Here is a 26121-nt window from a genome sequence, read left to right as displayed (position 1 = left end):
TCCCTCTTACACCTCAGATTCTGCCTTCTCCTCCCCCTTTCTTTTCCCTTCCCCCCCCCCCCTCCCAGACCCTCAGCCCCGAGGCTCTGCTCCTGCCCACCCCCCTCTGATCCCATTCCCGGGGCCCCTCCTCAGCCCCTCACTCCTTCTTCCCACCCCTTCCCCCAGAGCCCTGCTCCTTCCCCCTGTATCCCAAGGCCCCACCTCAAACCCCAGCTCCCGCCCAGGCCGTCTCCTCACCCCCGTCCCTTCGCCCCTTCCTTTCCCTCCAGGGCAGCGGTAAGGACGACCCACAGCACGGCAGGTGCGGAGCAAAGGGCGCCGGCTCTGCCCTCACCCTACTGCCACCGGCGGGCCCCGGGCAAGCGGAAGTCGCCGTTCCCCGCTCTCCCCCCCCACTTACATACGGGGCGTCCCGCCCGCCGGCTCCGCCATCACTCTCCGCTCTGGGGGGGGCGCCGCTGCGGCGTAATACGGGACGAGGCGCCCGGTGCGCACCGCGCCCCCCCGCCTCCGGGCAGCGTTGGTTTCGCCCGCCCGCTCTGCCGCGGAAGTAGGAAAAGCGCGCGGCCATCGCGGGTGAGGGCAGCGCCTCCGGCCGCCATCTTGAGTCGGGGCAACGCGACGGCTACGGCGCCGCGGCTCCGCCGAGCGCAAGCGGTTTCGCGAATAGCGCTGGCGGCGTAGCGGGCGGAGCTGCCGCGCGCCTGCGCGTTGCGGGCTCGGCTCGGCCGCCCGGCGGGGCTGCGGCGGCCCCGTGAGCGCGCGGCAGGAAGCGGCCGCCCCGCTCCGTGCCGCGATGTCGAAGCGCCTGAGGAGCAGCGAGGTGTGCGCGGACTGCAGCGCGCAGGGTAAGGCCGGCTGCGGCGCAGGGGCGAGGAGGAGAAAAAGGAGAAGGAGGAGAGAAGGAGGAGGAGGAGGAGGAGGAGGAGGGGGCAGCCGGGCCCATCCCCACCCCCTCCCCCGGGGAGGCGCGGGCAGGTGCCGCGGGCGGGCGGGGCGGCGAAGAGCGGCAGCGCCGTGCGGGGGGGAGCCGCGCTGACGGCGCTGCGGTGACAAAACGCTGCTCTGAAACTCCTCCTCGTCCCCGCTGCTGCTCATCTGTAGCGCTGCTGCTCAGAACTGGTTTGTTTTTGTTTTCTGGAATAATAGCGTGTGCTTGTTGTCCGTCTCGGCCAGGTCGGTGCGTTTTCTGTGGGTTGTGTTTGCCTGTTTTGTGTTTTTCTGTTCTGCGGATCTGATCGCTGATGGGGGCGGTGAAATGAATTGAAGCGCTGCAGCGTGAGCCGATGGGGACGGCGGTGCGAGGAGGGGAAAGGAAAGGCGGGTCCGAGGGGGCTCCGAGGGCAGTCGGACCCTGGCGGCGCTGCCCGGAGCTGTGGTGCCACGTCCGTGAGGTGCCCGAGGCCGTGGATGGGCGCTGGGCAGCCCGAGCTGTGGGCAGCCTGCACACGGCCTGTTCGATCTGCACTGTTTGATCCACGTTGGCTTCCCCAGCTTCTCTTTGCTTCTTTGGGACCACAAGTGGTTGTGCTGTGCAGGAGTTTACGTGCTCTTTTCTGATGCGTTTCCTATGCTGGGGCAGGAGCTCGCTTCTCGTACCCACAGAGCACGCCTGTCCTTGCACACTTCCTGTTTTGAAGCGCTCTGCCATGTTCCTGAAAGCAAACTTGAGAGACCTTTTGAGCTTTTGTTGTGTTCTGCCACCGATGTAAGTGTATTTGAGTCGTATCGCCTTTGTATCCACATCGCCTTTAAAAACAGACTAAACTCCAACACAGACATCTAATTTAATCCTGAAATAACAGTCCTCCTATGACCTGCCCTCTGTCATAACCAACATGTCTGAACTGAATGGAAGCCCACAAATCTCAGTGTAGTTCAATTAAAACACCACTTGCAATTAAAGTGTGACTTTGAGAGCAGGTTGCAGTGCTGAACTCCTGCTGCTGTTCAATTAGCCTCGTATGCAGTGTGTGGGAGCTCAGATTACCAGCAAGGCTTCTGCTTTTCTCTTCAGGAGAGTGCTGAAGCCTCCTTTCTGCTATGGAGTGACCAAATAAACAGGAGCTCACTTTGCTGTAGCTGAACGGAGCCGGTTATGTTGCATATTGAGGAGCAGATCATGACCACAGAATCACCAGGGTTGGAAAAGACCTACAAGATCATCCAGTCCAGCCATCCACCCATCACCAGTTCTCAGTAAACCATATCCCTCAACACAAAATCCAAACGTTCCTTGAACACCTCCAGGGTCGGTGACTCCACCACCTCCTTGTGCAGCCCATTCCAGTGCTTGATCACTCTTCCAGAAAAGCAGTATTTCCTAACGTTCATCCTGAATCTCCCCTGGTGCAGCTGAAGCCATTCCCTCTAGTCCTGTCACCAGTTACACAGGAGAAGAGGCCGACCCTCAGCTCACTACAACCTACCCCAGGAATAGAGAGCAATGAGGTCTCCTGTGAGCCTCCTCTTCTCCAGGCTGAACGTTCCCAGCTCCTTCAGCCGCTCCTCATAAAGCCTGTGCTCCAGATCCCTCACCAGCTTTGTTGCCATTCTTTGAACCAGCTCCAGGGTCTCAATGTCTTTCTTGCAGTGAGGGGCCCAAAACTGGACACAGTACTCAAGGTGCGGCCTCACCAGAGCTGAGTACAGGGGTACAATCACTGCCCTGCTCCTGCTGGCAACACCGTCCTGATGCAAGCCAGGATGCCATTGGCCCTCTTGGCAACCTGTGCACACTGCTGGCTCATGTTCAGCCGAGCATCAATCAGTGCCCCCAGGTCCATCTCCTCTATGCAGTCTTCCAGCCACTCTGCCCCAAGTCTGCAGTGTTGCCTGGGGTTGTTGTGGCCAAAGTGCAGGACCCGGCATTTGGCCTTGTTGAACCTCATCAACAAGCTTCAGCCCAGCCATCCAGCCTGTCCAGATCCTTCTGTAGGGCCTCGCTTCCCCCAGGCAGATCCACACTTCCAGCCAACTTGGTGTCATCCACAAACTTACTGAGGGTGCACTCAGTGCCCTCATCCAGGTCAGCAATAAAGACACTGAAGAAGACAGGCCCCAGCACCGACCCCCTGGGGAACAGCACTGGGGAACACCACTGACCAGTGACTGAAACCAGGAGCACAGTGGCTTTCAGATCACATTGATGTGTGAATGAGTGTATGATGAGGCTGTTTGTAATGAAAGGGGACGAGGTTTGTTAGTCTGGAAGGATGCCTCCAGTCTTGGGTTGTTAGGCTGGGGTTAACACAGCTCATTTTGTTATGTTTTTCTGTCTTATAAGTGAAAGTTGTTAAAATAATGGAATGTTTAACAATGAGGATGCAAGCTCCTTATTACCTTGTTTTTTTAAATTAGATTAGGTTTTTTTTTCTACAATATACACTTCAGTTTGGCTCTGAGCTGTGTGATAGTTATCATCTATCAGTAGATGCCGCCTTCCCTTGTGAGCTGTGGCTTGAACGGGTTTGCCTGCATTGCCTTCAGTGCACACAGCATCAGCTCTGCTCAGAAACCACATCAGTGATCAGATCTCACGTTTCATGGATTCAGTATATTTATTGCACGGGTCACAGCAGGAGATTTCTGTGATGCACAATTGCTTAGATGTATTCTGACACAATGCAGAAGAGCTCTCATCAGATACAGGCCTGTGTTGTACTCATTCAGCCTCAAAGCCATCTCTGGCTTTGGAGCTATGTAGTTTTCCAAAACAGAAGAGATCTTGAATTCCTTTTTCCTCCTGCAATGTGCCAGCTCTGACAATCTGTCTTGCTGCTCACTTTCTCTTCCCGCAGGGTTCTTGGCCCATGGAGCCTCTTCTGTCCCTGACAGAAACTGGAGTTGCTTCTGAGAGCAGTAAAGCTAAAGCTAAAATACAGAGTTCTAAAACACAAAGTCATTTTACACTCTGAAATGAGAAGTCACGCTGCCTTCTGTGGTTGTAATAAATGTATTCTTTTTCAGATCCTTGCTGGGCATCCATAAACAGGGGAATTCTGATTTGCGACGAGTGCTGCAGCGTTCACCGGAGTTTGGGGCGTCATATCTCTCAAGTGAGACATCTCAAGCACACACCATGGCCTCCAACACTGCTGCAGGTAAAGAGCAATGGCATCTCCTCCCTCATTAAAGCTAGAATTTCTTTGTGGCGTTTCTATATACGTGTTTAAAAATAATTTATATATATAATAAAAAACATCTTTTTTATTTGATACCTTTGTTTTGGGAAGGGACCTTCAGTTTTTCTTTCAGACTTGTGCAATGCATCTGATTCAACCTAAATCTTCAGTGTATAGCATGCTTCTCTTTGATAGAGATGCTGTGGAGAGAATTGGAAGGGGGTTTGTATTACATTCCACACAACAGCCTCCTGAACATCAGCTGGGCTCTGATACCCCAGTAGGTTTTAGGCACTGGTGCACAGAATATTGAGTCAGTGCCATCCTGCTGCTGGTCTTCACAGTACTTGCAGCTTTCTGCTGAATTGGCTGTGCAGCTAGCAGCAAACATTCTTCACTCCTGCCTCTATACATTTTGGATTTCAGATGGTTGAAACGCTGTATAATAATGGTGCTAACTCCATATGGGAACATTCACTGCTGGACCCTGCTTCTGTAATGAGTGGAAGGCGCAAAGCTAACCCTCAGGATAAAGTGCAGTAAGTGGAAAGTCACAGATCTTTTCTTTGTAGAGGTGTGATTTATTCAGCAGTGACGTAGGCAGCAAGGTGTACATGGGAACCTAAGTATGTTTTGTTTCTGAAGATAGAAGTAAACTAGTTCTTTGTTCATCGGTATTCCATGTCATCAGATTTTCTTTTTTAACATTCTCAATGATTACTGTTCAATTTATTTCAAAGATGGAAATACAGCTTCAGTTCTATGAGCTATTGATTCCTGATGTCTTGCTTGGAATAGTTATAGCTGATGTCTATTGTTTCGAAAGCACTAACATTTCTTCCCATTTTGTTGCTTGGGGTTTCTCTGCAGTCCCAATAAAGCTGAGTTCATTAGAGCTAAATATCAAATGTTAGCATTTGTTCATCGCTTGCCCTGCCGTGAGGATGACAGTGTAACTGCCAAAGATCTCAGTAAGGTGAGTCTACTGGTGGCTTTTTTTTTTGTTCATCCTGGCAGCATACAGAAGCTCCAGCTTGTGTGTAACAGCACACTGAAATCTAACTGAATTTAGTTGCTTTTGACTTAACTGTTGCTGCTGTTCAGCACTGTTATGTAAACAAACACAGCTTGACTTCAGCCTGAAGCAGCTTTTTATGTAATATATGAACATGCAGAGATTCTGGAGAGGTGGATGGTTCAGAGGCAATGATTTAGGTTAACTGGGAGAAAAAAAACGTTATATAAAACAGCTGCAGCAAGAATTCTTGTATAAGTGTTTCTAAAAGCATCGCTGAATCACCGTTTCTGCCTTTATGTTGAATAGAATCCTCCTCCTTTTTCAGCAACTCCATTCCAGCGTGAGGACGGGGAACCTGGAGACGTGTTTGCGACTGCTCTCCTTGGGAGCCCAAGCCAACTTCTTTCATCCTGTATGAACCTGTTCTTCGTTATTTTGATGCGTGATCCATCTTTAGTGTTTGTGGTATCAATGCAGATTTCAGAAGATGTGTTATATTTCAATGGTATATTGAAAGCTGTTGATGAAATAGTGATGTGCTTTTCCTTGCTGACCTGTAGGAGAAAGGAAACACCCCGCTCCACGTTGCTGCTAAGGCAGGACAGACTTTACAAGCAGAGTTATTAGCAGTGTACGGTGCTGATCCTGGCACACAGGATTCCAATGGAAAAACTCCAGTTGACTATGCAAGGTAGAAGCTCTGACACACGTGATGCTTTTAAATGTTTATGTTTAGATTTTTCTCTTTGTATAACTTACACAGGAGTGACTAACAGAACTCTTCTTTCTATGTTTGTGTGAACCAGACAAGGTGGGCACCATGAACTGGCAGAGCGCCTGGTAGAAATTCAGTATGAGCTCACTGACAGGTTAGCTTTCTATCTCTGTGGCAGGAAACCAGGTGAGTAGAAAAACCTGCACCCCTAGGTCTTTATAAGTTAACTGTTGGGCAGTTCAATCTGTGATATGTATTGTTCCCATATTACTACACTTGTCCCTTGTATATCTTAGTAAGTTAAGGGCTTATTACATGCAAGGTCAGATGAGTACTCTTGAGTTGCAGGGAAAATGCAATTTCTGTAATGCTGATTAGTCTGCAGGGCATACTGCAGAAGCACTGAACTAAAAAAACTTAAGTAGTTTATTCTAATTGAAATGCAAAAGCAGAGTATCATCCAATTCAATGAGTGCTTCTTTGAAGGCACACATGTGGAAATTTTTAGCCATCAGGTTCCATGAGGGCACCTACATTGGAACTGAAGCTTATGTAGAAAAAAATAATAATGCAGTTGATAAGAATTAATTGGAAGCTTTTATAACATGAGCAAATCATGGTAGGAACCTTCTTTGGAGACTTGCTAGCTTCCTGTAGTTGGAAATTGAGTGATGACTTGCAAGATAGTCTGTTCTGGGTTTGCAAACATCCCTGGGTTTCTCACTGCATCTCCCACTAACAGCCTATTAAAGTATAGTTTGTTTTCAACTCTAGATCATAAAAATGGACAGCACTTTGTTATACCTCAGATGGCGGATAGGTGAGTTTGACATGCCTGAAAGCTGTGTGTAAACAGACAATCCTTGGAGTTAGACTGGAAACTTTCCTCTTTGAAATCACTTCTAAGCTTGTTGTCGTTTTAACTTATGACATGCTTTCATCATTCTTAGACAACATCAGAGAATTATAGAAGCTTATTGTTTGTTGAAATGCAGATGGAATAATTAAATTAAACATATGAATATTTCTGGGGAACAGATTTTCTCAAATAATGTAAGGATCTGATTATTTCCTGATACTGCATTTTGAAACGAATGCTTGCAGAAAAGCATGATTTCTGACAGTGTTTGTACTTTTGGTCACCTGAGTGCTCTTAAGTTTTGATTGCAGTCAACTAAATCATTTTTTGTATGAAAAATATCATGTATTAATCATAAGTCATAAACATTTTTCTTTTATTGCCATGCCATTGGAAATAAGACGGCTGTAAGTAAACTGCTGTTCAGTTTATTGCTGTTGTCTCTGAAAAGCTGTAAGACAAATAAAAATTACTATGGAATGGTTGGTAAAAAAAGCCTATTGAGAGGGTCTGTTACTTTTTAATATCATGTAGTCAGCTGTTAGGCTGAGTACAGTGCAAAGCATTTTGCAGAGCAGGGTAAGCATCGTTTGTACATTGCATGAAGAAAGAAGCTGACATGGGGAAAACAACTCATTCAGAGATGCATTTAGGTTGCAGAGCCTGGAGTGCAACTTGACAATCTCACCTCCACCTGATGTCCTCTGCTGGTCTTTTAAGTTTTATTTTACATTATTTTCCTTACGTAGGCAGCAGCCTACATGAATCCCTGCGATGTTCAATCATGCAGAGATTTACTTGAGCCGTTTCATCTTTGTAGGTCAGGGATGTCATCCCTTGGGTGATAGAAGCATGGGCTTAAAATGTGTCAGCTTCCTAATCTGTGTCTTTTATGATTAATTCAGTTGAGCTGCAGAATTTTCATCTTGTGCCTCATGTTCAAGGCTGGGAGCTAGCAGAACAGCTTATTTCCCAACGGGTTCAGAATAACGTAAAGCAGGGCTGCAGCCCTTTGGCAGCCTGATGGTCACATACCTCCTGCACAGTCAGTGGAATAAAGCCTGTTTGTTTCCTCCAGTTTTGGTCACAGTTTAGCACGTTTTTCAGGTTCTCTACAGAAAACATTTTGTTGCTTTACAAAATGCTGTATCACCCCCTGAGCTATGCAGATATGTACTTCCATTCTGAAGGGTTGTTGGGATTCTGTTTTGTTTTACTTAGTAAAATATAAGAGTATGCTAATTAGTGTATTGGTAATATTGGAAAGGTTGCTGCGCTAAGGACTGTATGAAATACTAACAGCATCAAATAAAAGAGATTTTAATCATTGAAATGTGTGGGATTTATCTTTAAAGTAGCCCTTAATGCTGTAGATGTAATGATCACTTTTTGTTTTCATAGCAGTCTGGATTTATCAGAACTTGCAAAAGCAGCTAAGAAGAAGCTTCAGTCTGTAAGTAGAACTTCCACGTGTGCTGTGCAGCACTGTTAGTGTGATGTGGCAAATGCTGCCCTTCATCCTTCAGCTGGTGTTTCAAGCTACTATCAATTCCTAAACAAATAAATGTCACAGTTTGTTAAATGCTATTATTTGTTTCTAACTTTCTGGGAAGCCAAAATAGATTGTTGCTGTCTGCTGGTTAGTTGTTGTTAACACAAACAGCATTACTGAGGTGTTTGTGACCAAATCCTTACACAGCTTAGGGAAAAAGCTTTTAGCTGAAGCAGACTGAACCAAGATGAGAACTGTGTCAGGAGGAAGCACAGTTGTGATGATACTGTTCTATTCAGCAGTGTCTATTTTAGCATGGTGGTAGCAGTTAATTTAAATGCATAGATAGATTCCTGCTTTGTATTTTTGCAGGCTGGGTGGGTTGACCCCAGCCTGCAGCCCAGCACCAACACACATCCCCTGCCTGCAGGACTGCTCTGCGACTCACACCTGCTTAATGCATAACTTAACTGCTTGCTTCTCAGCCTGCACAGTTACACAGGGTGGAAGAGCAGCAATGGAAAGCAAAGTTGTGCACTTCTGTTTTCAATGTTACAGAGGTTCTTAATAGGTTCAGTTTGATTTTCAGCTGTAATTTTTCTCTTCTACCCCTAGCTAAGCAACCACTTATTTGAAGAACTTGCCATGGATGTGTATGATGAAGTTGACAGGAGGGAAACAGATGCAGGTGAGCAGAACCTGATAAAACATGAATTGTTACATCACAAAGATGATGCTAGTTGCAAGCATGTGTTCTGTTTAAAATACTTTTGTGTTAAGAAGTTACTGATAATGGTAGTTTCTTTTATTGTGTTGTCTTCAGGTGCCTGTTCATTTAAGTCTTGTTTGGTTGGTTTTGTTTTTTTCAAAGAGACCTCTGGGGAAAAAAAGTCTTTGGTTGAATTGATTGATTTTCGTGCTTGAAATTGTGGTCTTTGTTTCTTTGACAGAAAGCACTGCCAAACAGTACAGGCAGTTTAATCCTTTGTTATTTATTCTTTTTTTTTTCCCTTCCTTGAGCAGTTTGGCTTGCTACTCAGAATCATAGTACTCTTGTGACAGAGACCACAGTGGTCCCTTTTCTTCCTGTAAATCCTGAATACTCCTCAACCAGAAATCAGGTACACGATCCTCCTAATACTATAAATCTGTTCTTGTTCAACAAGCCAGTTATTCTAAGCAATATTGCTCTACTGTTCTTCATTATTGTAGAAGAGTTGCAACTGCTTGCGAAGAGGATAAGAAACGTTTTGCGTTACCTCTTCCCTAGAGTTCTGCAGATGCTTAAACTGAACAGTCAGCTCACTGTACTCTTTGTTTTGCCTGGAAATTGTGCTGTTCATCTACTATATGACACTTATTAATTTATTCTCTATCTTAGGGAAGGCAGAAATTGGCTCGGTTTAATGCTCATGAGTTTGCTACGCTAGTTATAGATATTTTAAGTGATGCCAAACGAAGACAACAGGGGAATCCTCTCTCTGGTTCAAAAGGTGAGTGTTGGTTGGCAGCTCTTTCATTTATCCTATCACATCAATCTTGCAGTAATTTAACTGATGTGATAGGGTAGCATCATTCAGAAGTACAATGAAGAAAGAAACTCAGAATGTTTTTACATGATAAAAAGAACTAAACTAGCACATGGGTAGCAACCTGTCCTGTCTCTCTGGTTGAAGAGCTTATTTGATTAATCATTTTTATGCACTTCCATTTCTCCTTCAAACTTATTAGTGTATTTTAAAATGGATTTTGATTGACAGAAAATGTGGAACTGATACTCAAATCAATCAGCAATCAACATAGCAGTGAAAGTCAGGATAATGACCAGCCTGATTATGACAGTGTTGCTTCAGATGAAGATACTGATCTGGAAACAAATGCAGCTAAATCAACAAGGCAGAAGGTAGGTTTGAGGTATTGGTAAAGTCATTCATAAAGGTAGTCTGAAGTCAAGGGAAATTAACACCTATAAGTAATCAGATAATGAATAATTGCTTTTCAACTTCACTTTAGAATTATCCCTCAGCCTATGTATACTTTCTTACAGAATTAGATGTTGTGCTATATAGAATTTATAGTGCAATTAAAAGGCTGCTTCAGAAAAACAAACAGTGCCCTTGTGCATGTCACAAGACAAGACCTGACTGCACAGATGAAATTGGATCTACTGAAGTGCCTCTAATCAATGGTTACATGGGATTTCACAAACATTTACTTGTTCCTACTCAAAAATATTCACAGCATGTCAATACTGACATTTTTATGCCATTCCTGAAAGTAATGCAGCATGGTGAAAAGGGGGCAGTCTTTGTCCTGCTTTCTTTCAGCAGACTCAAGAGTTTTCTCTCTCTGTTTCTAGAGCCTGGATTCAGACTTGTCAGATGGACCAGTGACAGCCCAAGAGTATCTGCAAGTTAAAAATGCACTGGTGGCTTCTGAGGTAAAGATTCAGCAGCTAATGAAAGTGAACATCAACTTGAGTGATGAGCTGAGGATCATGCAGAAAAAGGTAACAAGCACAATAATGTAACCCCATCCAGTTATGTGGTTTTAGTTGCCAGAGTAAAACTGCTGGAACTGAAGATGAAATGAATGACCCAATATGAGACTAGTGAGAAAATCTTTGAAGTGGACCTGCTTTAGAGTTAGGCAGGAGATAGGAACATGTTTCTGTAGCAGAACTTACACGTGTATCGAGCTGACTGTCCTGTTTGTCACCTAGTCTAAAAGGGCTGAGTGTTTCTTCAGATGGATTCCCCTACCCAGTGTTAAAAGCCCTGTTTTCCAGATAGTTGCAATACTGCAGTATATATAGCATGTCCTGCAGGAGGCTCTCCTTAAAGAAAAAGTTGGCTTCAGAGTGTTCAAGCCATCCTCTTGCTGAGAAACCTGTGCTCATGACATTTTTTTCCCCCCTTGTGTTCTTTTGGGTCAGGGAGGCACCACTGACCTACAGTCTGATGCCCAGATATCAGCAAATTCAAATATCCTTGGCTATTTGATGCCAACTTTTTATTACAGTTGTATTCAGCCTTTGAGATCTATTGGCACAATGAATACAGAGAGGAACCAAAGAGATCTCAGAATGTTTTCTTGTTTTGTTCCCCAGCCCCTAATAGCTTGTCCTGATGGAGCATTTTTCTGTATCTGTTGAATTAACTTTTCATTGACATTGAGTTTCTTGAAACAGATTTAACCTACATGCGTGGGGGGCAAAAAAGAAAAAGAGGGCCTATGAATTAATGATGCTTCAGTGCTTGCTTACATGATGTGGCAAAAGAGAAACCATTGCTCTAGTAGAACTCATCTTGAAAAGCAGCACTGCTGGGGCTCACTCATCCTGAGTGCTGCACTGATGTCCTGGTGATGTGCACAGCTGTGGGACTCGATCCAGTCAGTGCTTGGTGGCTGTGCAGAGCAGCAGTGTGCCTCTGTGGGACACAGGACAGGGAGAAGCAGCAACAGCTGGATTAGCTCTGAGCTACTGCAAGCTGCAGTTCAGTATGGGACTTCTCTGCTGGGTTATTTGTGGCAAGGCACTGATATATCTGTACTACTTCAGCAGTGCTAGTGCAAGAGATGTCATTCAAAAGGCTCTCTTCTTTTTTTAGTATCCCTTCATTTGCTAATCGAGGGCTTAAAAGGCCACAAACCTGTTAGAAGTTTTCCAAGTCCTTTACCTGTCACCTTATTAGCTAACAGAGCACCTGATCTTCTGCATTACTGTTACTCAAATATGCTAATTAAAGAGGAGGCACCTGATGAGTGCCCCTTTAGGGGAGATTATCTCTCAATTCAGAGGAAAACAGTTCTCTTTTTCATTGGGCATTCTAATGGGAAAAGTTTTCATGCCTGCAGACTTTTCTTAAAACATACAGGTGCTTAAGAGCTTGCTGTGTATTTACATTAGCTGCTGGATTAAACTGCACCTAAAGCTGGTTATAAAGAGTGGCAGAAGCTAGGAAAAGGGAAGCTACAGATTTCACCTCTATCAAAATAAAGATATTTAAATAGGTGCTGTTCTTGAGGTTGCATGTGATTACAGTAAGTGCCAGTAATAAATGAGCCATTTCATGTTTAAAAGGCCATCATCTGTTTGCAGTACTTGATATATTGTTAGAAAATTGCTGAGGCATAGTTTTTTTCTACATTTTCTTCTTTATGATGTGTTAATATAGCAAACTTACTCTTAGTAGCTCCATAAAAATTCAGGGTTGTTGCAGTTTTACTATCCATCAAATACATGTAATAAAAAAAGCTTTAAAATTATTTCTTGTTGGCTTCTTAGAAAGCAGTAGCTGATTCTTTATTTTCATAAGCTCAACTCTCCTCTTGCTTTGCAGAGCAAGCTCTGGTTTTCTTTGCACTGCCTCTGATATCTGTGCTTTAGTTTGGGCCTTTTCAGATTTTGTGGGCCTTGTGTTATAGTTCTCTTCAAAGTTCTTGTTTGACTGCTGAGATGGATCACCTTGCTTGAAAGAACTGCTCTTTTGGCAGTCCTTCCCCATGCATCCTCATTGTGGTATGTGATCCACACACCACTGCAGCCAGGCTGAAAGGAGCAGACTGTGTGTGTTTGTGTTTTGTTTTTTAACTACAACAGCCAATTTTAAGATCCAGTTTCACTTGCAGCCCAGCAAGCAAGTGCTGGAAATCAACTCGAATATTTGCCAGATCTGCAGCATAGACATTTCTGTGCCTATACTAAACAAGTCAAATAGATTTCTGAAGAATTAATCAAACCCCAGCTCCTGGAAGCTGGATTTGCTAGTAAAGCAGACAAGCACGTATTGCCTGGTCAGTTTGCTTTTGACACTTGCTATTAGAAAAAACAAAGTCCCACTGCTAAACATTTCTTTCAGCTTCAAACGCTACAGAGTGAAAATACCAGCCTCAGAAGACAGGCCACAACAAATATATATCAGGTCCAAGCTGGTTCTGAATACACAGACCCCAGCAGCAGTTCTTCCTTAAAGCGACGGCCGTCTGCACGGGGTAGCAGGCCCATGTCCATGTATGAGACTGGATCGGGTCAGAAACCCTACCTCCCCATGGGAGAGGTCACATACCCAGAAGAAAGCATAACAAGACTGCAGCCTTTTCCTCCACACGTAAGTAAAACTGCTAACGCTTCTGCATTTCTCCTTTCGTTCAGCTTTTCTGTCTCTTCCAACTGTGCTCGCTTACCAAAGCTGCTCAGCTGTTCACTTTGGAGGGAATTTGAACTGTGAGAGTTGTTACTGTTTGCTGTATTAACATGTCTGCAGGAGCCTGATGTTTTGAGAAGTAAAGGCTGTAACAGCTCCAGAACATTTAAGCTGAAGCTTTTGGCTTCTGCTCAGCTGTTTCTTTTAACCACAATATATTTTCCAAATATCAACATACAGCTGTTTGAAAACCAGGAGGGAGGTAGAAAGTAGTTTCTAAGTAGTATTCTAAGAAGGTAGGTGCAACTCATAGATTTATATCTTGCATGAGCATCTGTGGAACCCTAGAGTGACATTTAAAAAGAATAAGAACAAACCTGTAAGATCAATAAGTCCACAGATGTTGTAAAGTATCAGATGATCAATAAGCATATAGAGAAGTTGAGCTTAGTGAGATACCAAAGATAAATGGAAAGTACTCACCAGTGTTGTAGGCTTGCAAGGAACAACATGAGGAGCAATCTCCAGAAAGAGACCCTTCCTCAGTGGCACTCAGCCCTTAAATGGGGTCTAGGGGAGGTGCAGCCAGGCTCCACCCCTTCCAATCACACAGCTGAATCATCTTCACCTCCTGTGGCTGACCCAGTGCTCACCTCAGGTGGTCAATCAGAGGTTCAGGCCAACAGTTCCCTTACCAACCTGATGCCAACTTTTTCACTGAGCATCCAATTTCCTGTCCTGAGTTTGGAACTGGAGGCTACAGGCGGTGTAGTTCTGTTAGTTGAACAAATTCTTCTGGATTAGTGTTTTCCTATGTGATGCATTGGTAGAGAGCTCTGTTTTAGCCACAAGGATCCTGCACTGATGTGGGAGCAGGGCAGACGTTCTGTTAGTGTTCCAAGGAGGACAGTGTGCACCCCAGGGAATCGCTACAGAAGTTTGTATGCTATTCCCTCTCCTCACCCCTCCCTGCAGTTATGTTAAAAAGAGCTTAAAAACTATGAAGCCTGTAGCATTTGAAATGATGTTGGCATGTTAATAAGGCATTTCTGACAGAGAGAAACACCAGAATTCTTTCATCAGTGCCTATGCGTGCAAAACATCATAGTGCTGCGTTTGGGTCCTTTGCTTTCTGCAATTTGAAATTTGGGTAGAAGTAGTGGTTTTGAAGCACTGCTACGTGGAGGCTGGTTAATTTGGTATATGGTGAATGCATTTTATTCTCTGTGAAATTCAGCGCCTCTAAAAATCAGGATTAGAATCACCACGAAGCCAATGGAACATTGAATAAATTGTCTGCTCAGGCTCAGCCAAGTGCTCAAAATCATTCTTGCTTTATGTCCTCTCCCATATTTTTAAGAATGCTCCTTTATTTCAGTTAAGAATTACTTGTGATTTGTTTTTGGTGTCGGTTTGCCCGAGTGTTTTTCTCTTTCCCATTTTTAGATCGGGAGGAGCGCGTTTGTGACCTCCTCTTCATCTCTACCTTCCTTCCCCTCCACGCTTTCCTGGTCAAGGGATGAAAGCACACGAAGGGTTAAGTACCTTCCCAACTGGCCTTTTACCTGGAGGAGGTGGCAATCTCCAAGAAGGCTTACGCCTCTGTCCTCTGCCCTTTTATGCTCACTGGCCTCCATGCTTGCACGAAGCAGTTTCATCACTTTCCGTTTCTTCGCACCGTGCTGTGGATTCTTTCCTCTCTAACTCCACAATGGCTAAAATCTTCACTTTAACCCTGTGCACAGTCACTCCAAATCACTTGTTGAGCTGCATAACAATGAAAACAGCCAGAAGACAAGTTGGCTGCTCTTTGGAAAGGGATTTGGCAAGCACTCATTGATATTTCATAAGCAAATATGTAACTCTTCCTCTTGACTAAAATGCACTGCATGAGGCACGTGCATGTCCTAACTTCTGAGCCTGCTTTCTTTGGGGGCTATCAGGCTGCACCAATCCACGTCGATACTCATTGACTGTTTATCTTACAGGTGTTCATTGCTTTGTTTGAAGTGAGTTCTTTCAGCATCCAAACACAGTGCCCAACCATTCTTTCAGTGTTGGCCAGCCTGCTTTCTGCTGACCTTAGCAGATGGAAGTCTGAATGGGTGTGGGAATTGCTGTTAGCAAGACTGTTTTCAGGTCAAGGTGAAAGACACTGAGTGTGTATAAAGGAAGCTTACATGGTATTCCATCAGGCTCTACAAAGCCATATTGAACAAAAACAGTTGACAGCAGGGAAGAAAATAGCAATGTGAAACGCATTCTGCAAGCTCTTGTTGTTCCAAAGGTGCTGCCTTTACTGCAGCTTCTTGTGTCAACTGTTACCTATTTTGAGAAGCCTCAGGCAGCTCCTTAAGCTTTTAAAATCATTTCTCTCTTTCTTGTAGTGGAAGATTTAAACCTGGTCTCGCTCAGCTTCATTTGCTAGAAGAAACCCTAAAAGCCAGTTTGCACAAGGACACAATTAGCATAATTAACGGTTTGATAGCCTGGTCAGCGCCAGGTTCTTTGGGCTTTATTTTTAGTTTGGGAGCCCTGTAACAACTGTAAAATCAAGTTCTGTTTGCAGCTCTAGGAGAACGTCCATTTTGGGCTGTGCAGGGGCCCCAGCAGCTGATGTGTCACAAACTTGTGAGTGCTGCAGGTGAGCAGCCTTCAGCTTGGCTGTGGCCATTTCACCGCGCTGCCAGCTCGCACTGCTTGCAGGAGGTGCCTCTGTCATCACAACGAGTTGACTGCATTTTGAGATCTTGCAGATTAAACCTCTTCAGCTTTGAAGGACAAAGCAATGCCAGGTCCTTCGGGGTGTTTTTAGATGCTTATGGCTCGTTTCATAGAAACTTGCAAGTAGCTTATATCCATTTTGTCATATGTTCAGGGTTTAAGCTTGGCTTATTTCTGAACATCTCAAGAACAAACTTGAGAGGGAAGTGTTTGTATTTCTTGTAAGGTTTAACTATTTTTGAAAAGATCTTTGGGGGGAAGTTCTCCCTCTTTTTTTTTATTATTCTACTTTTTCTGCATTGTTGATACAATGAAAACATACCATCTCCTTCAGTTCCTTGGAAAATCATTGCAGTCTCTGCTCAAATATTCAACATGACACAGAGTGTTTCTAAAAGCAGTCTGGGGCTTTGGGTGCTGGATGGTCAGACTGGCCTCTTTCCACCAGGATGAAGAGCCTGCTTTCCAAATTCTTCTGTCCTTTTTATTATTATTATTTTGGCTCTAATGTACTCCATATCAGTTGGGAAAATAACGCATTTACAGGGAGTGCTAGATATTAAAACCACAGACTGCATGTAAAGGCCTCATCCTCAAAAAATGCCTGTCACTTTGTGGAGTTTACCTTTAGTAGCTGTCCTCAGAGGTGAGCATTCAAAGAATCCTTGTTTTTTTTTTTTCTTCTGTGCAAAGTAGCTGTAAAGTGAATGGAAAGCTCTTGGACTTTGGGTGTTTGAATTTGGTGGTGTTAGCAATAGGTAAGTGCTTAATAAATGGAATAGCTCTTAACAGTGAAAAATCTTTCCTTGTCACATTTTCGGTCCACCCTCAAGACAAAAGCATTGTTTCCTAACTGTAAGGATCTGGGATGCTGATTGAAGGTATCGCTTACAATCTAACACTAGAGATTCCCTTCATCTCAACTTCAGAGTTTCTGAGGAGCTTTAGCTTTGGTTCTTCAGCAGGAAGGGCAGAGGGCCCTCTTGGGTGAGCAGTACCTGTGAACGAGGTGGGAGCTGATGCCGAGCCTGAGCTGTGTGTACAGTGACACTCATGGGTCTGGTTCTAAGAGGGTGAGCTGTAGCAGGCACTTCTGATGAGCGTTGCAGTTTTTAAGATTGGAAAAGGCAGATGTGTAGTGCTCTCAGAGCCTGCCTGAAGATGGGAGTGTGCCTCACAGGGCTTCAGATTGCAGGTCTGTGTGAACTGCAGAGATTGGCCTGATGGTAGATGTTCCAGGAGCTTGTAATGCCAGGAAATAAACTAGTCTAGAAGGCTAAACCTGTTCAGAAAAGGAAGCCTAGCTTTGTATTTCAAAGTCTGCTTTCAGTTTCTCCCTAACAGAGGGGCTTTGTGTTAGCCTGTGTGGGGAGAGTGGGTGCTCTTGAACTGCTGTGGTGCACATATGGTCTTTTGTATTAGCAGCCCTCTGTTGGGGAGGGTAAAAGAACAAAAACAAACCCAGACATTTGAACAGGAGTTCAGGGTTAAAAACAGCATCGTCCCTGCCACATGGGCTGGGTGCATTGCTGGGAGGTGCAAAGCTGGTCTGCATGAGAATAGGAGGTGGAACATATTGGGCCTTTGGCTCTGTGAATAGCCTTCTGCTTTCGTTCTGTGGTTGGCCTTAACTCTGGTTGGTCTGGCCTCCTACCCCTTGCTCTGGGACAGCCAGGTGCGCTGGGCTCTGCAGTAGCAGCAGGTACAGGGGCTGTCTTGCTAAAGGGCAAATCACACAGGTGGGATGCAGTGCTTGCACTCCTCTTGGGGCTCCTCTTTCTTGCACAGTGCTGAAACAAATCTGCCTTTGTTGCAGGCCTCAAAGCTGGAAAAGCAGAGCAGTGTGCCTGAGAGCAACTATGATAACACCACTGCCCCTCTGGAGCTGGAGGAGACGGGGTAGGTAGAGCTAATGCTGTAGCATCATGCTGCTGGAGGACAGGGAAGTCAGTTGTGATGAAGCTCTGCACTGCAGGGCCGAACTCAGCTTTGTTCCTTTGCAGGTCGGGCAGGAAGGGAAGGCAGAGGAGTGTCGTTTGGCAGGGAGAGGGGTCCATCCCTGAGGACACCGACACAGCCCCCAGCTCCAGTTTGCCCAGTACAGAAGATGTGATTCGGAAGACTGAGCAGATCACTAAGAATATTCAGGAACTGCTGCGTGCAGCACAGGAGAACAAGCACGACAGGTAAGGCACGTGTGCTGGAAAAGCTCTGGAGGTTAGGAGAAAATGAATAAAATGCAAGCGTTCTCAGAAGTACAGCTGCTAACTGCCTGTGTTCACCCTGGATTTCACACACATGGAGAGTGTAGGTCTGTTCCCTGGTGTACGTCAAGTAATGGACAGCTTCAGTGTGTCAGCACAGCTTCAGCTCCCTTGGGGAACTTCTGGTCCATTTGAGCAATTAATTTCCAGAATAACCATGAGCAAGTAAAAGCCATAGTCACAGTCTGCTCATCAGGTAGAGCTCCTGCACAGCTCTTCTGGAGGACGAGGAGTGGAAATAACAATTAGATCTTCCAAGTACAAACACGTGTTAGATGTGGAGCGGTGTTGGTCGCTAGATAAGCCAAAGCTGGCAGGTCTCACTGTGAGCTGTGTCCTGCCTCCAGCCTTGCGTTCTGCACCCATCTCGGCCCATCAGATGATTTCTGTTAAACCCTCGCTTCCTGCCTTGCTGAGCGAAGTGCACAACAATGGGGCCACTCTTGTTCTGTGTTTTTTCCTTCTGGTTCTTTTCTATTTTTAGAAGGGACAGTGCACTGCCTTTCCTCCTTCTCACACTGAACGACGAGTTCTAATGTGTTAGTGCTGAGCTCATTGCCCTGCCCATAACCTTTTCCACAGCAGCCCTTTGTTACTTGATTCTCACAGATAATAAGGAGCAATAGTAAGAGAAGTTTTAAATGAGTTTGGGTTTTCCGTATGTCAAGGCTTTCCTTGGAAAAAACAGTGCAGTGTACCCAGCTTTTAGCTGTTATATTGAATAGATATTTAAACAACCTGTGCTGTTTTCTGTGCTCTGTGTACCATGCCTGGGCTATGGTGGTGTTTGCCAGTACTTACTTACATGAGTATAATCTTCACTGAACTGTGAAGCTGTTTTCTTTGTTTTCCTGTTCCCTGGCTTTGTCTGAGGGGTTGAGAATTGCTCAGGATGGAGGAGAGTGGTTCCTCCATTCCATCCCTGCAACAGGGGAACACTTCTTTGATAAACTGAGATAGCTGGGGATATAACAGCTTCCAAATTCCTGCTGGCAGTGCTGTGGATAAAAGAATGGCATGCTGCATAGATGATCAGACAGTAATAAAATGATGCAAGAAAACAATCTATTAATGATACACCTTCTTCCCTTCTTTTTTGTTTCCTGACTTCCTTCCATTCCTTTCCCTGTGCTCCTCTGGCCCGTAGACCATTCAGGCGTGTGAGCACCCTCAAGCTCAGACACAGCCTTGGCTGCTGCAGCACCCTGGTTCCCTGGGCTGAGAGAGCTCCCCTGCAGCCCCTGCGCAGCCCACAGCCCGCTCCAGCCTCCTGGTACTCTGGCCTCTGTCCCTGCCTCCCAGGCACAGTGTCCTTTCTCTTTCTCTCTGCTGCCTTCCTCCCTGTGCACAGGGGTCGTTAAGGCTATGCATGAAATGCTTTGGAAGATAAGGAAAATTCAGGTATCAAGTGCAGGGAGTTACGAGCTGGTTCAGTTGAAGCTCCTGGTACTGATGTAATGCAGAACAGAATTGCAGACTGGAACTGAGCTGTCCTAGTCTAAGATGTTCTTCTGTCTCTGCTGTGCCTGTTGTCCAAGGAGATGAATGATGATAACTGACAGCACAATGTAGGCTTGCTGCTTCTCTGCACTGTTGCAAAAGTGCAGAATTTTCATGATTCCCTGCATGCAACGTTCCCACTTTTCAGCTTTAGGTCTTCAACTGTTGATACAGCTGACGTGTTGAACAAGAAGATAATTTGGTCTTGAACCAATTAAAAAAAAAAAATTAAAAGTCTTCTGACCTGACCAAGTATTTCATTAATGCCTAAAATAAAAAGGAAACTTACGTGAAATGTTCTCTAAAACATAACTTCCCAAGTTTTAACCCCAGGTGTTATTGTGTCAGAAACGGAGGAAGAGTTTTGCCACCAGTTCCTGGTGATGATGGATTCTCTTCTGTGAGCTGCCACAAACCCCCCCGATGTCTTCCTGGGATGTGTGTGAACACATCCAGTGCGTCAGGTTATTTCACGAGCTTCCCGTGAGCAGTAAAGCCCTCCCTCCAAGACATACCATAAACTTGACAGTAACCTGGGGAAGGTGTTGTGAAATAGGCATCGTTAATCTTCACTTGGGTACTTGTAGGGTTTTATCTGCCTTGGTGGAGAGTTTAATCAGCGAAACTGGCTTTTTTATGAGGTGAAGTGCTGTTCAGTGTGGCTTGCAGGGAGCTAACTAATTTCTGAGTCACTTGCAGAATGGAATTACAGTGGACTTGGAAGATTTCCTCCACTTTTAGGTTATTTGGAAGAACTTGGGTGATTTGAGACATACAGAAATACACTTTTTTTTAATTTATTTTTTCGAGCAGTTTTCCTGCATTGCCAAAATGACCCCACTCTGTTGCTTCCTTCTCAGTGCATCTGCAGCTGACCCATTTTTACACATTTGGTGTTGCAAGATGGCTGCATAACAACTGTGGGGTTTGCAGTTTGGTTCTGTTGCTTGAAAGGGCAGTGATCTGCCATAACCTACGACTGCTGAATGTTTTTCTTGAATGCTGTTGCTGTGATTCTGAGGTTCTTTTGCATAAGACTGAACCATCTTAATTAACTAATGCTGAAACGGAGTTTTTGAAGGATCAAAACCTTGAAGACTATTGCCTTGTTTTGAGCAGACTAATTGGTGTGCGAGTCAGAAGTGCAATCTCTGAGGACTAATGGAGTCTGCATTCATTTGGTCAGCCATCGCTGCTTAACTCAATAGAATTACTGGGTATTTAGCCTAAAACTGAACTGCTGTGAGAGCAGTTGGTAGTTAAAGCTGCATGTGCCTGTGAACTGCAGTATGAGAACTGTGAATGGTGTTTGCTGTGTTTAAATGAAACACGAAATCAACTGAAGCACTTTGGTTTTCGTAGAACTCCAGGATCCCAGGATGTTTTTAGCTGGATCCTTCATGGTTTAACTACTTCTCTTGCAGCAGTGTGCCCTTCCAGTCTCTTGGTTTATGCAGATAGAGCTCTTTCAAAACACAGAGTTCACCTTTCTCAGATCCCACATGCAGAGAAATGTGTTTGCATCCACTTCTGGTTGTCAGCACTGCACTGAGTCAAAAACAGTTATTTTTTTTCCCCCCAAAGCAACACCAGATTTTGTTTAAATACTGCCAAAGTTGTGGAGCCTTTACTGCGTGTCTGACTGCATGGATTGGTTTGCTTGGGCACACTCTGCCACGCATAGCAGCTCTGTCTGTTGTACATACACCAAACAACCAGCTGAGCGACTTTCTGCCCAATTTAGAGGCAAGCTCAGGGGCAGGGAGGAAATGCAAGTTATGACTTAATGTGTAGTTAATATTCACAGACACGTGTTTTGTAATTGAATGCAAATTGGGACTTTTTCTGACAGTGCTTGGCATGATAGATCTGGACAGCTGTTCCCTCAAACAGTGAGCGAAGAATGATGAAAACTGAAGAAAGGATTCTGTGTTATTTCAGTTCTTGTTTTCTCTGAAGCCACGGTGTTGCATGCAGACCTGTGCTGCAGTGTGCTGGCAGTGCTGGGTAAGGAGGCACTAGGAATCACCCAGCTGTGTGCTAGATATGCTGCAGTTGCCTAAAGCACAGCCTTCAAAGACAGCCTTGGAATACGTATGGGGTTTTGTTACCCAGTTGTTTCTAGAATAACAGCCCCTGAGCAGTGAAACTGAAGAGGAAAGGCAGTGCAGACATGATGAATAATAGATTGCATCTGTTTGCAGCTATATACCGTGCTCTGAGAGAATACACGTGGCAGTGACAGAAATGGCAGCCTTGTTCCCAAAAGTAAGTGTGTTTTTGGCTTCATTCTTTGTTGGATTTCCTTGCTGTAAATGGGTTGATGTTTGAATCTTTCATCTGTATACTTATTCCCATGCTAATCAGGTAAGGCTAATTTGCGTATTCGGGCCTCTAATTTTACCTTTGGACTTCCAACTTGAAAAAGTGCATGCAGTTCATGAAAACCTACTTGCCTTTTGCTTAAGGAGTCATGGGGCTTTACTGGAACTTAGCTGGACCCCCTGGTTTCTTTTTGAATGTATTTCCCAATGCAGATATGTGTAGACCTTCAAAGTAAATTTCAGGGAGTCAAATCTCCATCCTGAAGTTATTGAGTAAAACTGGCAGGAGAATCTCATGCTGTTGTGCTTACTCTGAACTGACCATCTTCTATGTGCTCTGCCCTGGTATCAGCCAGGAAACGGGCATTAGAAAATTTCTGTGAGTAACTTCTCAATGGAGAGCAGGAATCACTGTTCCCTGCATATCCACTGTCCCTGCACTTGAGATTAAAGAGGTGACATTCTGGGAACTTGTTTCATCCTCTCCTACCCCACGCCTGCAGCGATGGCTTCTATCACAGAACAGAGGGAACGCTCCATGCGCTGTAGGAAGCAGAGCTGTAGCAGCAGAGGGCCCACCTTAAAGAGCAACTTGTCGAGCACGACTGGGTAGTTAAAAGCCATCCTAAAACGCTTCTGTTTTTTCTGTCTGGTTCCACTTCTGCTTTCCCAGAAACCCAAATCTGAGCTGGTAAGGACTTCTTTGCGCCTGCTGACATCTAGTGCCTACAGACTCCAATCCGAGTGCAAAAAAACCCTTCCAGTGGAGACGTGTCCCACGACAGACATCCAGCTGGTCACACAGCAGGTCATCCAGTGCGCCTATGACATCGCCAAGGCTGCCAAGCAGCTGGTTACCATCACAACCAAAGAGAACAACAACTGAGTCACACTCGGCTTTTTTTTTGTTGTTTTAGAGGTTGGATTTCAAATATAGGTGTGGAACTATTTGGATTTTTATGAGGAAAAACTAAAGGGGCAAGAAACCTCTTTTTTTTTTTTCTTTTTTTTTTTAAACTCAGTATTATTTTTGCATGTTTTCTAACAATTTTAATGATTAATTTAACCCACTGCCTTATTTTGTGCCTGTGTTGCCAGTTTAGTTACAGATAGTAGCATGTTGCAAATAGCTGTTGAGCCAATATCACCTACCAGCATTGTATCAAGCTCTTACTAGATGTTTCCTTGGGGCCACTTGCTGCTTTCAGATATTGCTTGCCAAATCCCCACCGAAGACAACTGCACATATCAGAGGGCAGGATCTCACCCTGCTCTGTCCATCCTGGAGCCTCGTGTGCAGTGCTGCTGCTGCTGATGGAGAAACCTGCAGTGAAGTGGGCTCTGAAGGCTCCAGGACAACTGCTCACCAGCAGCAGGATGCCTGTAGTCCTGGTGATGGAGTACAAGCCAGACTTGACCTGTTCCCATCAACTGTTGTGCAATAATAGTACATTTTTAGTCTGCTGAAACAAGAGTAGCTGTGGGCATCCAAGCTTGTTACATGTAACTATACAAGGTCTTTGTCACTTTATCTGTTTTGGAAGGAATTTGAATAGTTATTTCTTTTAGTTGTCACTATGCCGTTAATATATATGTTTGATGTTACTTTAGGGCATTAGTGGTTAAAATATTATCCTTTGTTTCTGGCTCAGTAACTCATTTTTAAGTTTCCTATGGAATTTCTCTGTCGTCTTCAAGGCAACGCCATGGTTGCATCAGCATTGACGAAGTTTCACTGAAGATTTGTGATTTAAAAGGAAGAAAAAAAAGGAAGTTACAGTGCCAGTTAAAAGAAGCTGTGTCTGCCATAGCATTTAACCTCTGTACCTCACTGTACCCAAATGTGAAAAGATTTCTTATATCCCATAAGTTTTGTGCAAAGCATTCAGCGTTTGTCAGGCTGTATGCTGGATAACCCGTGCTAGGCTGCCTTTCAGAGAGGTACATAGGGGTAAACATCCACATGCATGTCAGCTTTTTCCAGTTCATGAAACTTCAAAAAAAAAAACAAAAAACACATAAGACCATAATTACCAAAAAAAGTCTGAACTGCATGGAAAAAAAGGGCTAACTTCTGCCTCCTTGCATCCTCCTAGGAAGCACGCTGTGATGCTGGAGGAGCCTGCTGCAGCAGTTCAGCTGGCAGCCAGTTCATTTTATGCAGGAGAGAAGCTGCAGAGCTGCAGCAGCTGTCACGTGTCAGCAGTTGAGGAGAATTCAGACAGCTTTCACAGAAGCATCTGAGCCAGGGCCGGCTGTCTGCTGTGTGACAAACAGGGCACAGAGCCTGCCAGCAAGGCTTCCTGCTGCAAAATCTGCCGTGTGGAGGTTAGCAAACAAACTTCAGCCATGCCTTCCTTTTCAGGTCAGGCCGTGTGTGTATGGTGTATAAACACTGAGCGCCTGGACGCCGTGGGGTTCCTGGATGTTGTGCTTAGCTCCTTTTTTTAAGCAGCCCGAGTTGGGAACTGAGGGTTGATGACAATCCAGTAAATCAATCTCCAGCAGGGTGACTTTTTATTCCCCCTTTCTACGCCTGTGATGCTGGAGCTGTCTCTAAGCTCACAGGAATGCAGACAGGCTGGGATTAGAACCAGAAAAGACATTTTGAAAACTACCTTCCAAATTACGCTGCTGGCACTTAAATACACTGATAATCTGCTGGGAGCTTGTTCTGAACTTGGCATCCTTGAAAGGTAGCAGACAGCATTTTTAAATCTCTCAGGCCAGCGCTGCATGCTTCCCTTTCACACACCTTACCTGATTTCCAAAGTTGGGTGACCCTGAGTTTCCTTGTAGGTGTCACTTCACACCTGTACCAAACAAAGGGACACTGCAGCAGCTGACAGCCCTTGCTCCAGGTTTTCCTAGGACTCACTGCAAGGTCTGGCTATAAGAACATAGCCACCTGTAATGGATTGATTTTGCCTTCTGGCACGTCAGCAGTGTTTCTGGTAGTTTCCACCATCTCTGGACAAATGTTTACTCTAGGTTGGTCCTCACCATACCACAGCACTGCTCCAGAACAACGCACGTGATGTGGGATGTGCAGATTTCAGATTCCATCAGTAGAACAGAGGCAGCCTGGGCAAAGGCTTATGTGCTGTGTCAGATCTTTCCACAGAGTGGCACAGCTGTGGAACTATGGAGCAGTAGCTGAGCCCCCAAATCCTACAGCACTGCAGGTCAGAAGATTCATAAAACTGTTGGTTTTGTTGTGTTGTTTTCTAAGGAGATGTCCCTTTTTTCCCCCCTTGTAAACAACTTTGCTCTTTCTTTACAATATGCTGCATAGGAAAGTAAAAATTCTTTTGCCTTTTCCAAAACTTGTATTTTTCAGTGTCATGCTGTCTGATTTAATCTTTTGTTTACTGTATTACTATAAAATGCTAAAACCTTTCCAGTGTGTGAAATACTTGAGATTATTTATCACTGTTCTAAGAGAAAAAGTCTTGAATGAGTTCCTGTAGCTAAGATGGATCTGAATGCACCGAGCCAGCTGAAGTGCTGGGCCTGGTTTTCAGTTGCAGTTTCCTATGACAGTAGCTGAGAATCAAGTGTAATCATCAGCTGAAACTCCTCTCACCTTCTGCACTGCAGCAATTTGAAACTAAAAGGAAACTAACAAACATTCAGCTTGTAATTATTCATTGTGAAACAAGGGAGAGGAAAAAAAATAAAGCAAAGTTTATGGAAGCTTTCAATATGTCCTGGAGAGGAACTGGGCACGTTAACAACTACTGCCAAGTTACCAATCTTACTGATCTGAGATGGGTCACGAAGCAACCCTGAAAAGACAGCAGGGGCTTCCAGGCACGTCCTCCTTCAGAGTTGGGAATGAGGATTTTAAAGCTTAAATAGAAAGCAGCAGCTAGAGGCTCACAGTTCCTGTTCCACAGGAGGCACAGGTTCTTCCACGTTTCAGGTCCACAGCAGAAGTTTGACTTCTTT

General features: G+C 44.8%; 1 protein-coding gene across 5 annotated transcripts; it reads left to right on the top strand.

The window, feature by feature from the left end:
- Nucleotides 1-799: 799 nt before the first annotated feature.
- Nucleotides 800-23056, top strand: GIT2 (GIT ArfGAP 2; the record flags this gene model as incomplete). 5 transcript variants are annotated; one of them, XM_079543979.1, is made up of 20 exons in its annotated part: nucleotides 800-851; nucleotides 3973-4106; nucleotides 4554-4666; nucleotides 4998-5103; nucleotides 5471-5557; nucleotides 5706-5836; nucleotides 5952-6046; nucleotides 6635-6680; nucleotides 8121-8172; nucleotides 8827-8899; nucleotides 9235-9332; nucleotides 9593-9704; nucleotides 9972-10114; nucleotides 10571-10720; nucleotides 13074-13322; nucleotides 14805-14894; nucleotides 17899-17981; nucleotides 18086-18268; nucleotides 22051-22114; nucleotides 22844-23056. In XM_079543979.1, 20 exons carry the CDS (start codon nucleotides 800-802, stop codon nucleotides 23054-23056), a joined length of 2274 nt encoding a protein of 757 aa, XP_079400105.1. The 5 variants fall into 5 exon arrangements, with proteins under 5 accessions (XP_079400105.1, XP_079400107.1, XP_079400106.1 ...); XM_079543981.1 differs by lacking the exon at nucleotides 10571-10720 and having other exon boundaries at nucleotides 8124-8172; XM_079543980.1 differs by lacking the exon at nucleotides 14805-14894.
- Between the last annotated feature and the right edge of the window lie 3065 nt (nucleotides 23057-26121).

The sequence above is a fragment of the Tetrao urogallus genome (assembly GCF_951394365.1).
Source record: "Tetrao urogallus genome assembly, chromosome: 17".
In the NCBI taxonomy this organism is placed as follows: Eukaryota; Metazoa; Chordata; class Aves; order Galliformes; family Phasianidae; genus Tetrao; species Tetrao urogallus.
This window is presented reverse-complemented; position numbering and strand designations above follow the sequence as displayed.